Below are 12334 nucleotides of genomic sequence, written 5' to 3'. Positions count from 1 at the left end.
CCGAGGGCCCCTGTCCCCCAGCACCACCCTGTCCCCAAGCTTCTGACAGGTGGGCACAGTTCCTTGTTCACCAGGGTTTCACTCAGCCCCAGGTTGGGCTCTTGTTAGAACCTCGACAACTGAAGTTCGCATCTGTGTGGTTCTGTGATTCTGGTCGCCTCCAGGACACGCGGAGGCCACAGAGGGTGGCTGGGGAGCACTGTGCGCACAGCCCGGGGAAGCCCAGGGCGCAGACGTGGTGGGAAAGGCCCAGGCTGAGCCCTGGGTGTCGGCCCGCGCCCCGGTTCTTGGAGAGTCAGCAGCCGGCGCAGCGCGGGGCCGGCACGGGCGGCGGGGCCACTGGGGCGCGCAGACCGGCTGTCAGGCCGCCCCAGGGCCGCGCTCCAGGCCGGGCGCGGGGCGGGGGCCGGCGGCGGGGCGGCGCCCTCGGCCACTCCCCGGGGCGGCGGCGGCTCCGGGCGCTTTCACACGCGCTGCGCCCGCGCCGGCCCCACGCGCGGCCCATGTCCTCCGCGCCGCGGCCCGCCAGGATGAAGAAGGACGAGTCGCTCCTGGGCAGGCTGGGCGGCACGCTGGCGAGGAAGAAGAAGGCCAGGGAGAGTGAGTGCGCCCCGCGCAGGCGCGCCCGGCCGCCGTGCCGGACCCACGCGGGCCGCCCCGCCCCGCCGGCGGGACCCAGCGCAGGCTCCGCGGCGCGACCTTGGGGACGGCCCGTCCTGCTCCCCAGGCTCCAGCGGGGAGCCAGCCGCGCCGGCCCGGGCCGCGTCTGGGGCTCGGCGGCGTCTGTCCCTCGCGCGCCGCCGGCTCCTGGCGGCCCGGGCCGAGCAGACGTCCGGTTCCCGCGGCCACCCTCGCGCAGTCGCCATTTATTTAGCGCCGTGCGGGGCTGGCACGCCGCCGGGCCGGGAGGGCGGCCGGGACACCCGGTGTCGCTGCGCGCGTCCGCAGGCACGTGGGGCAGGCAGGCGAGGAGGGGGCTGGGACATGCGGCCAGAGGCCGGGGAGCCCTGCGAGCAAGGCCTGCGGAGATCCCCCGGTTTTTTTTTCAGCCCATGTGCTCACGAAAATATTTCTGAAAAACTCCCTACCTCCTGGTACATTTTAAGTTTTTTAGAGTTGCAAGGGGCACCGTGGCGTCTTTAAGCCTACAGCTTTCCCAGGGCCTCCCGGGAGCTGCTTCCTGAGTTCTCCCTTTGTTTGGGCCTGAGGTTCTTCCCCTGGGGCAGTGCCTTATTACGAGATCTCAGAGGGGCAGAGGCATGGGGGTGCCGCTGTGAAAAGGCAGAGAGGAGGCAGGAAGCCCAGGGGCTGGCCCCGGGCAGGTCACTGGGAAAGAGCCCTCCAGCTGGGGGTATGTGGAGTGTTTTCTTTAAATTACCTGGGACTGACTTGTCCCCCAGGACTCTTCCTGTGCCTCCAGCAATGAGTGTGTACCCCTGGGACACAGGTAGCTCCACTGTGTCTTCCTGGGGACGTGTGTGCCCGTGGGACACCGGTGACAGATGTACCCCCAGGGGCTGTGTGTGTGCGCCCCACCCCGGGGATTTGTGCGGGTGTAGGGAATGCCTGTCCTCCGGGGCATTGCCCCCAGGCAGCGTGTGCCCCAGGGATGCCTGTCGCCCCAGCACTACCCAGCTCCCTGGCAGCCCCGGCACCTCCAGTAGGTCCCCTGGAGTGTTTCCAAGCAAATTGGACACTGCTCTCCCAGGCCTTGCCCTGAGGACCCGCCCGGCTTGTGTTAATCTCTGTTTGTCAGGTCTCCTGAATGAGATGATAAGTGGCTGTCACCCTGCTCTCTGCCAGGGCCACTGCCTCTCTGATGTGCCTCCTCCCCTGCAGTCAGCAGTGCCCTCACCAGAAATCTTTTCAGTTCCTCTTTCCGCCTTATAATTATAGACGCCCCCCTCCCAACTCCTTCCCCAGTCTGCTTCTGGGGCCTGGCGCTTTCAGGGAACGGGCAGTCGTGATGAATAAACAGATAGTACCGTGGTGACAGGTGCGGTGGCGGAAATGCAGCGGGGCAGTCAGAGTGCCCAGGGAAGGTCTCTGGGGACCTGATGTTTGGGTTGAGACTAGAAGGAACCAGAGAAAAGTCTTCCGCAGAACAGCAGACGTGGAATGTTCTGGACTGTCACAGCTGTTTACAGGTGGTATTTGTGCTCTGGGAGTACAAAGAACACACGCCGAAAGTCATGGGCTGGTCCTGAGTTTGCCAGTGCAGTGCCTTGCATCCTGCTCTCATGAGTTAATGTGTGTCTAGAAAACGGAGGGCCAGTCTGGTTCAATGTAAGCACGCCAGGAACCCCGGTGGCCCAGAGCCCTGCGATGAGAGGAGTAGACATGGAAGCAGGAGAAGCGAGGTGTTGCCGGCATTGCTGATGCTGCTTCCACGGGAGAGTTAGCCGAGTGCCCCCGCCCTGGTTCTCAAGGTTGGGGTGCCTGGCCACCCTAGGGGTCCCCCATACAAACAAACAGAAAGCCACCAACCCTCATTGGACCCAGACACAGAACTCGAGGGAGGGTTGGCCTGGGAAGGGCTTAGTGGCTTGTCTGTGGTCTTCTGGGAAGTGGAGGCGTCAGGAAACTGGATAACGAGGTCTTGAATAATCGAGACCTGCCAGTATCTCTCTGCAGGCCTGTTGCCTTGGCAACTCGCGCTCCGGGCCCTTCCTGGCGGGAGCAGCTCCGGGCCCTGACTCACATGCCTGCAGGGAGTGTCCAGGCGGAGGCCCTGCCCCACCGCAGTGGCAGCTGCATTTCCTCCTTTGTTAGAAAGTTGCGGGCGGAGTCAGGACAGTGGATGAGACTCTGACATTTTCCTGAGCCCAGGCCCTGTGAAGGGGTGGGGGGCGTGCTGGGAAGCCTGTGGGGGTTCAACCTCATCACCCGCCTGGCAGAGATCCTCTGGGCGCGACAAGACTCGGGGGGACATTGGGGTAACCGTCCCGTCCCATTCTGGGGGAGGCGGCGTTAGGAGATGTGGGTGCTGGGGTTTGGAGGAACAAATGCAGGAAGTGTCCGCAAGTGAGCTTGACAGCGGCCGAGATTAAGGCTCGCCCTCTATGGGCGGCAACGCCAGGAGTGCCACGTGGGGGCCGGCTCAGAAGAGGGAACAATGACTAATGTGGGCATTGGGAGAGTGGACAGGAACCCTTCAGGCCCCAGAGCTCCCACAGGGGTCCGGGGACTGCAGAGGACTCTGCTAGGAACTCGGGCTCTACTTTGCTGGGGCTCGGAAGAGCTGGTGTGGAGGAGGGAAGACCCCTCCAGGCCGGGTCCCCCTGGCAACCCCAGGATGAGGGGCCCCATCAGTCCAGCGGGCCAGCAGGTGGGCCGGGCCACTGTGAACGTCCTCAGAGGCGCGGCCAGCTCGGGGCCAGGGAGGCCCTGCCAGAAGGGCTGGGTAGCGTTGCGGCCACCATTGGCCGTGGAGGCCGGCTCTGCACCGTGCCCAGGCGTGGGCATCAGGCGCCGCTGGCCAGCAACCGGGTCAGGATGTCTCAGCGAGCCGAGACCAGCGGAGCCAGGGCAGCCACGCCCGGGGTCCTGTCCCTCTTTCTCCTCTGGGGGAAGACATTAAAGAAGTTCCCATTCCCTGATGGCCTTAAACATAGGTACATATTAAACAATTATTTAGAGCAGTTTTAGGGGTTCCGTCTGTCCCTTCTCCCAGGCCCCCACTGCCCGTCATCGGTACCCCCAGGCGTGTGGTCCCTTTGTTACAGTCGTGAACCGGCACTGAGACACCATCTCCCCGAGACCGCGGTTGGCGTTAGGGGTCGCGCTTGGTGTTGTCTGGACAAACGTATAATCTGCTACTGCAGTACCGTATGGAGTAGTTTCACTGCCCTAAAAATCCCCTACACTCTGCCCATTCATCCCTCCACTTCCCCAGACCCTGGGCAACCCCTGGTCTTTTGTTTTGTTTTACTGTCTTCATGGTTTGTCTTTTCTAGACTGTCATATAGTTGGAGTCATAGCGTGTAGCCTGTTCAGATTAGCTTCTTTCACTTAGTAATGTTCTCACGGTTTCTCCGTGTACTTCCTGGCTGACAGCGCGTTTGTTTCAGCGCTGCACGGTGGTCCGGTGTCTGGGCGTGCTGCTGTTCGTGTGTCCTCTCACCTGCCGAGGGCCGTCTTGTTGCTTCCAAGTCTGGGCAGTTGTGAATGAAGCTGCTGTGAATATCCGTGTGCCGGTTTTTGTGTGGACATACGTTTCAGGTCATCTGGGTTCACACTCAGTAGCTTAGTTGCTGGATCTTACAGGAAGCGTATGTTTAGTTCTGTAAGAAACCCCCAAAGTGTCTTCCAAGTGGCTGGACCGTTTTGCCCTCCCACCTGCAGTGGGTGGGAGTTCCGGCTGCTCCACAACCTCGCCGGCACTTGGTGTTGTCAGCGTTCTGGGGTTTGGCCGTTGTATTAATAGTAGGCGTGTGCGTGTGGTGCTATCTCATTGTTTCAGCTGGCATTTGCCTGGTGACATGGAGCATCTTTTCATGTGCTTGTTGCCACCTGTGTGTCTTCTTTGCTCAGGTGTCAGTGTGTTTAGCTCATTTTTAAATCAGGTTGTTTGTTTCCTTATTGTTGAGCTGTAAGAGTTCTTGGTATGTTTTGGATACAAGTCCTGCATCAGATGGGAGTTCTGCAGATACTTTCTCCCAGGCTGTGGCTTGTCGTCCTCTCTTGACCCCGATGCCTTTTAAGCATCTGATGTAGAAATAGTGATGAACGGCAAGCTATTGAGACGTCATGAACTAGATGTCAAGAAACCATTAGGTGACTGTGACCTGGAACTGAAGGTTGAAAGTATTTTATTCGTGACTATAAATAGCTTCCAGGAGATAAATCTCAGAGTCCTAAACCACCAACCTTGAGTTCCCTTCTGATAATCTGTCTTTTATACGGGGCCATCGGCAGTGTAGACGCTGAGTTGCCCCAAACACCACGACATACATACACACGGCTGTGGGATTAGATCACCGGGAGACACATGCCATTTAATTTCGCCGCACACGGTAGCAATTTCCCTACATGTTACAGTCGAGGAAGCAGCCTTACCTAGTAGCCGCTTCTCAGTAATTTGAGCCGGCTGTTCTCAACTGGGGTGATTGGGACCACCGGGGGACCTCTGCAGTGTCTGGGACTCTTGTGGTTGACACAACTGGGGTTGGGCGCTCCTGGCGTCAGTGGGACGGAGCCCCAGGAGGCCGGTCACCTCCTGCGGGGCCCGCGCCAGTGATGCGCCTGGCCCCAGTGTCGGACGGCAGCGCTGAGGCGGAGAAACGCCCGTTTCTCAGGCGCCTTAAGCACTGCAAGAGCAGGTTAGTAGCCAGGTGGCAGGGGAGCCAGTGCCACTGAGGGGTCCAACTGCCAGAGAGTCTGGGGACGCCCCCCGCGCCCCACCAGGGACGCCTAGGCCCGGCGCCCGTGTATGGGGCTCTCAACTGAGTCCTTGCGCGGGAGGAGCTGCCAGCCCCCTGTGTGGCCGGGCCGGCGGGGTCCAGGCAGGTGTGGTGCGCCGTCACCTGGGAAGTGGGGTCCGGGGGGTGCACATTCCCAGAGGTGGGGGATGGGCGTGGCCTTGGCAGGTCCCCGCTCTGGAGGTGGAGAGGTGTGCGAAGAAACTGTTGGAATTTAATCGGTCTGTGAAAGCGGAAAGCAAAAGCAACCGAGCCCCCAGGACGGCAGGGGCCTGGCTAGGACGCAGGAGAGGGAGGCCAGCGTGTCCCGCTGTCTCCGAGGGCGGGGTGCCCCTGGAGCTTTGGGGGGGAATAGAATAGGTAAAAGGAGGTGTGGTCGTGTCAACACCTGAGTTTGTGCCGGGACTCGTTCCCTCACCAAATCTCCCCTCGGGGCCTGGCCTGGGAGCCGGGGGCGTGTGCTCAGGACGGTGTGGTCAGGGGAGGAAGAACAGGCAGACGTGGGGACCGAGACCCAGGGGGACACACCACTGGACCTGGGGGCTCCCCCGCTGGAGGAAGTGGCCCGGGGGAGTGTAAAGAACGGCTGGAAATTGGCCCAAGGAGGGGACCCCCAGCGGGGCCCTTTTGGGGCAGTGCACGGGGCTCCCAGTGGCTGTGGTCAGCCTCGGGTGGGAGGCTGGGGAGGTCCACGGCCCTGGCACCCCTGCCCACGGGGCTGTGGGGGCCCGGGCCAGGCTGAGCAGGGGTGACCAGCCTCGGCGACCGGCTTTAGGGAGTCTGGGGGCTGCAGAGTAGGTGGCCTGGACGGCGCTCTCCAATGAGGGGATTTCGCAGAGACAGATTTCCAGCGCCCCTCGATTACTGGTTTCAGGACAGGCTCCGTCCTTTCTTCGGAGGGGGTGTGTGGCTCCAGGTCCCTGTCCCCCAGCTCCCCTGTGTCGGTGGGGGGGTTTGCAGCTGCCCGGCCCTGATCTCCACTTGGGAGCAATCCTGCATGCTGCTTGCTGGCAGATCTAGACGGCCCCTCTGCCGCCAGCCTTCAGAAATGAAAACTGGAACAGGATCCTTCTTTGTGGGGGGAACACGGGAGAAGGATTTGCAGTGACTGTGTCTCCTGTGCGGGCCGGGGTCCGATTCCTCATCTCCAGGCCCTCAGAACGGTAGCCACGCGGGCTGGACTCGGCCGAGGAGGATGGAGAGTGGCTGCCCCAATGGAGGGAGAGGAGCAGGTGCTGCACCAGGGCCACGTTCCCTGTGGTTTCTAGAATATTCTATGAGAAAGGGGAGTCAGTGGCAGTCCTATTTGGAGACCTGGGGTCACAAGGCTCTCCGCAGACTCTGCCAACGAAGAGAAAACAATTCTGCGTCCTGTCTCCTCGCCCAGGCCTCCTCCACGCAGAGCAGGCCGCCGTTTGCGCACGGGGCAGCTCCTGGCCCGCTAGGCGAAGGTACAGTGAGGTCCCCGGCAACGTCACCCAGCTCCTGTTGTTGTCAGACACCCCTCAGGGAGGTGGGGTGGGACTCACTGGAAGTCCTGTCTCTGGCCGAGAGGAAGCGGGCGGCTTTCAAGGGTGGCTTAGGTAAATTTCCTTCGATTATTATTCTGATTCTAATCTTTATTTTTATTTATTACTATTTTTTTTTTTGAGACAGAGTCTCGCTTTATTGCCCAGGCTAGAGTGAGTGCCATGGCGTCAGCCTAGCTCACAGCAACCTCAAACTCCTGGGCTCAAGCGATCCTCCTGCCTCAGCCTCCCAAGTAGCTGGAACTACAGGCATGCCCCACCATGCCCAGCTAATTTTTTCTCTCTCTATATATATATTAGTTGGCCAATTAATATCTTTTTATTTTTATAGTAGAGACGGGGTCTCACTCTTGCTCAGGCTGGTTTCGAACTCCTGACCTCGAGCAATCTGCCTGCCTCAGCCTCCCAGAGTGCTAGGATTACAGGCGTGAGCCACCGCGCCCGGCCTGATTCTCATCTTTAAATCCAGAATTCCTCGCTGTGTGCCCCCAGACACATTCTGTCCTGCAGGGGAGCACAGTCAAGTGCATGCACTGGCTCTTCTTCTCTGGGTGGCCTTCTAGGATCTCTTGCCCTGCCTCAGTAGAAAAAGGAGCAGGTGATACTTGGCCCAACAGGTGATAACGGTACCTACCCTTTTCGGCGGGGAGGGGGCTTTCTGAGGAGGGGCTGGCTCTTGGTGTTCTCCCAGCGACCTGGTCACAAACCTCCCGGGAGACTCAAGTCGCCTTGGCAACCCCGCACGGGCAGAGGAGCTTTGCATTGAATTCCTGTCTCACCTCCGTGCCATTAATATCTATCACACATCCTGAGGCTGCTCCCCGGCAAGCTCCCTGTCCGGCCGTCAGCATAATTAAGGGCTGTTTGTTCGGTGTGAGTGAGGCTGCACCTGCTGTGCGTGGTTTCAAAGCGCCTGGTGTGACTGCTTCCCCCTGCTGCGGTTGGCAGAGGCCAGGTGGGTGCCTTCAGCCAGCTGTCTTCTTCCTTTCAAGTATGTGGCTCCATCACATAAAGAGCTGGGTCCAAAGAAAACCGTGTTTCTTTTTGCATTCGTTGTACACGTTACTCTCTGGCGTTCAGATGAAAAATCCGATCCATTTATCTCCTAACGAGCGTATTTGCTGTTCATTACGTTACGTGGAGGCTGAAAACTGTATTAGCAAGCTTCGGAGTGCGTTATGCACATACGCTGGCCCAGTGGTGTTAATCTGCTTGTCTGTACCCATTGCCATTGGGGTGAAAGACTGTAGACACAAGGCAGTCGGTTCTAGAAGTTTTTGCACCACTGAGGTACTTGTCCGAGGAACGCATTCGGACGGGAGACGTCCTTTCCGTTACGAGAATAAGCGGAAGGGGCAGCAGTTTCTGGCATCGTCCGGTTTTTAGGGCTTCTGTCATCTGAGCAATAAAGCCCTGGGGACCAGCAGTGTCTGTTAGTTCTCCGCCTGCCCCGATGCCCCGACTACGAGCGTCTGGGCCGCGGGGACCACACTCCCTTGGAGGCTGCGTGCTGGGAAGCTTCGGGGCCTGGTTTCTCCGTGCGCGACGCCGGGAAGTCGGGCAGATGCAGCTGTGCCGCTCTGAGCCCACGAGGTCCCCTCGTCCCGGAAGCGCATCCGGGAGGCGGCACGGCGGGGTGCGGCGGCCTCCCCGGACCCGTCACTTATCTCCCGAAGCCTCTGTCCCTTGCGGTCCCTTGTGGGTCACAGTGGCGCTGGTCTCCCGGGCGGTGTGAGGATAAGCTTCCACGGAGGAAGTGGAGCCCTATCAGCAACGGGGCGGGCGCTCAGTGAGCGTTAGCTATCGGTAAGTGTCGACTCCAGAGACGACGGCTCGTGGCGGAACGGAAGAGGCGAGTGAGCGAGTGTGGAATGACTGCCTCCCTCTGCGCTGAGAAGGCTTCTGAGGCCGTGTCTGGGCTTAGGGGAAGAAGAATGCGGGGACCGGTTGGCCACCCTGCCGGTGTACGTGGAGGGCTAATGGTGTGACTGTCATGCCCAGAATAGAAGCGTTCCCAGCCCCGGTCCTGTGTCACTGCCCAGCGCTGGCTGCCTTCCCATGTGTCTCACGCAGCAGCTGCTTGGCCCGTGGTGACAGAGCTACAGAAATCCCGCCAGATCTAGGTGCGTGGCCCACGCCTGCAGTCCCGGCTACTCTGGAGGCTGAAGTGGGAGGATTGCTTGAGGCCAGGAGTTTGAGACCAGCTTGGGCAATGTAGTGAGACCCCCCCCCCCCGCCCCATCTCTAAAAATTTTTTAAAAAAATGTTTAAAACACACACACACACACAAACCCCAAACCAAACTTACACAAATCCTTTAAGACATTTTCATTCAGGAGCACTGGTATCCTAACTCTTCCCTAGCCCTGTGTGATAGGAAGCACCATCCATTCTCTTGAGACATCCCCTGCACGGTAACGGTTTTGCATTTTCGGAGCAGCAGGTGATCCTGAGCAGGAACTGAACGGTGGTGCCTGGAAAGCGAGACCAGCACAGGTGGCCTCAGGAGGCGTTCTCGCCTTCCCCACCAGCCTAAGGAGTCAGAGAACACGAGGCAGACTCGGAGAGATTCTTTGCTTTGCGTGTTGGTAGTTGGATGTATATTCCTTTAAGCTTAGCCATTGCAGGCCGGCCACAGTGGCTCACGCCTGTAATCCTAGCACTTTGGAAGGCAGGAAGCTCGCTTGAAGGCCAGGAGATTGAGACCAGCCTGAGCAAGAGCGAGACCTTGTCTCTACTAAAAATAGAAAAAATTAGCTGGGTGCAGTGGTTCGTGCCTGTGCAGTGGTGTGTGCCTGTAGTCCCAGCTACTCTGGGAGGCTCCTGCCTCAGCCTGGGAGTTTGAGGTTGCAGTGAGCTGTGGTGACGCCACTGTACTCTAGCCTGGGTGACAGAGCAAGCCTCTGTCTCAAAAAAAAATCTGTTTTCTTTTTGAGACAGGGTCTATGTTGCCCAGCTTGGAATCTAACTTCAGGGCTCAAGCGATCCTCCTGCCTCAGCCTCCCGAGTAGCTGGGACTATAGGTGCCCACCACTGCACCTGGCTCTTGATGAACTTCTTGTCCAGAGCTGCATTTAAAATATCTTCATCGTGTCTTTTTTCTTTTTTTGAAAATTAATATAGTTGACCGTTGAACACATGGTGTTAGAGGTGCTGGCCCCCTCACAGTTGAAAATTCGAGTATAACTTTTGACTCCCCAAAAACTTGACTACTAATAGCCCGATGATGACAGGAAGCCTTGCCAACAACATAGTCAGTGAACACGTATTTTGTGTATGTGTTATGTACTGTATTCTTACAATAAATAAACCGAGAGAAGGCCGGGCGCGGTGGCTCACGCCTGTAATGCTAGCACTCTGGGAGGCCGAGGCGGGCGGATTGCTTGAGGTCAAGAGTTTGAAACCAGCCTGAGCAAGAGCAAGACCCTCCCCTCCCGTCTCTACTATAAATAGAAAGAAATTTATTGGCCAACTAATATATATAGAAAAAAATCAGCCGGGCATGGTGGCGCATGCCTGTAGTCCCAGCTACTCGGGAGGCTGAGGCAGGAGGATCGCTTGAGCCCAGGAGTTTGAGGTTGCTGTGAGCTAGGCTGACGCCACGGCACTCACTCTAGCCTGGGCAACAAAGCAAGACTCTGTCTCAGAAAAAAAAAAAGAAACCGAGAGAAACGAACATGTTTTAAGAAATCATAAGAAAGAGAAAACACTTTTACAGCAGTGTACTGTATTTATCGATGCTGTGTGTTTATGTTGTCTGTTTACAAGATGAATCCTCTGAAATGGTGGCAGCTGCAGGTGCCGAGGACCTCAATCTGTGCAGCATCAAGCGTCGCTGCTTTTTCTTGTAATGTCTTGACTTTTCTCTGCTTTTTGGGAACTCTTCCAGCACCCCCACTGGCACTTTTTTGTGGGTCTTGAGGTATTATTCAGGGTTTATGGGATTGTACTAAACATGATGAAAAATATGAGAGAACTGAAAGAGATCACCTTTTTACTGCAATTTGCAACTTACTGGAGAGAGGAACTGCTCACACAGAGATAATTAGGTCACACGGGGGTTTTAAGGATTTTAAGCAGATACTTGCAACACTTGAGCTCCCTGCACTAGCAAGTGGCTACGGTGGTACAGTAAGTGCTACAGGTAATTTCATGCAGTTATGATTTAATATCATATGCTTATATTTCAGTCAGCTGCAAATGTCCTGTCTGTGTTTGTGTAAGTGTTGATATATTTTAACTTTTTGTAATAGATTTGTGCATATTTTGTGGTAGTTAATGGTAAAATAGACTAGTATATCTATACTTATTTTATGCATTCATGATATACCTAAATTTTTCTTAATTTTTTGGATATTTCTAGGCTATATGGTCAGGCTGCAGGTTTTTCAAATTGTTGTAAATCTCCAAAGAAATTTTCTAATATATTTATTGGAAAAAAATTCACTTACAAGAGGACCCACCTGGTTCAAACCCATGTTGTTCAAGGGTCAGCTGTACTGTCTTTAACAGTAAGACCTGACCCAATCCTTACCTGACATATATATATATATATGCATAATAGAAGCTCATTTGTGAAGTTAGGGAAAAAAGTTAAAAGATGATTTCAAAAAACAACAACCCAGGGTGGAGTTTGCAGTCGTCATAGTGTACCTAAGACTTTTTGGGCACTTCTAGTGTTCTAGGCATCCTGCTAAAATAAACACTTTATGCGTTATTGCCTTGTTTACTGCCCTCACCAGGCTGGGACGTAGGTATTAAGGAGTTATCCCCATTTTGCAGGTGAGCAAACGGAGGCTCGGAGAGGTTATTTTGATTTTGCAAATGGGCAGACAGGCTCGGAGAGGCACGAGGCCTTACCGCCGGCAGGTGAGACTCAATGCCCGGCAGCCTGGCTGTCAATTGCCACTGACCCTGCTAAACCAGGAGAATGGTTCAGGTGTGAGCACTTCTCCCAGCGGGCTCCTGGTGAACCGGGAGCGTTCCCGGCGTTTGAGCCGCGCTCCGCCCAGCGTTAGGAAGGTGCACCAGAGGAGACAACTCAGATCCATTTTGTGCTGAATGAGCTGTTGGCGTTTATAGAAAGGAGACAGAGCCCCAGCGGCTTCGTGCTGCTCCAGGACCGAGTCCAGATCCTCGCCGGCTGCCCAGCGCCTGCCGGGCCCCAGCTGCCCGCCCTGCTCTGCCTTGGCCCGGCCCCAGGGTCTGCGTTCACTTCCTGCGGGTCCCGTGATCTTCCCTGGCTTGGAGCCCTCACTCGCGCTGTTCTCTCTCCTCCAGCGGCTTCCTGCCGCGCCCCCTGCGGGTCGGGGCCCCTCTCTGCCCACCTGCACCGTGCTGTCTGCACGTTCCTGCTTGGGCCTGCTGGTTAGGTGCCCGTCTTCC

General features: G+C 57.0%; 1 protein-coding gene across 1 annotated transcript in view; it reads left to right on the top strand.

Moving 5' to 3' along the window:
- Positions 1-428: 428 nt before the first annotated feature.
- PARVB (parvin beta) overlaps positions 429-12334 on the top strand; it is a 90455-nt gene continuing 78549 nt past the window's right edge. The window contains exon 1 of the mRNA XM_012757645.3: positions 429-600. Coding sequence (XP_012613099.3) covers positions 504-600 — 97 coding nt within the window. The 5' untranslated portion in view covers positions 429-503. The remainder of the gene's footprint in view (positions 601-12334) is intronic.

The sequence above is a fragment of the Microcebus murinus genome, chromosome 10, assembly GCF_040939455.1.
Source record: "Microcebus murinus isolate Inina chromosome 10, M.murinus_Inina_mat1.0, whole genome shotgun sequence".
In the NCBI taxonomy this organism is placed as follows: domain Eukaryota; kingdom Metazoa; phylum Chordata; class Mammalia; order Primates; family Cheirogaleidae; genus Microcebus; species Microcebus murinus.
Note: the sequence above shows the minus strand (reverse complement) of the source record. Positions and strands in the feature narration are given on the sequence as shown.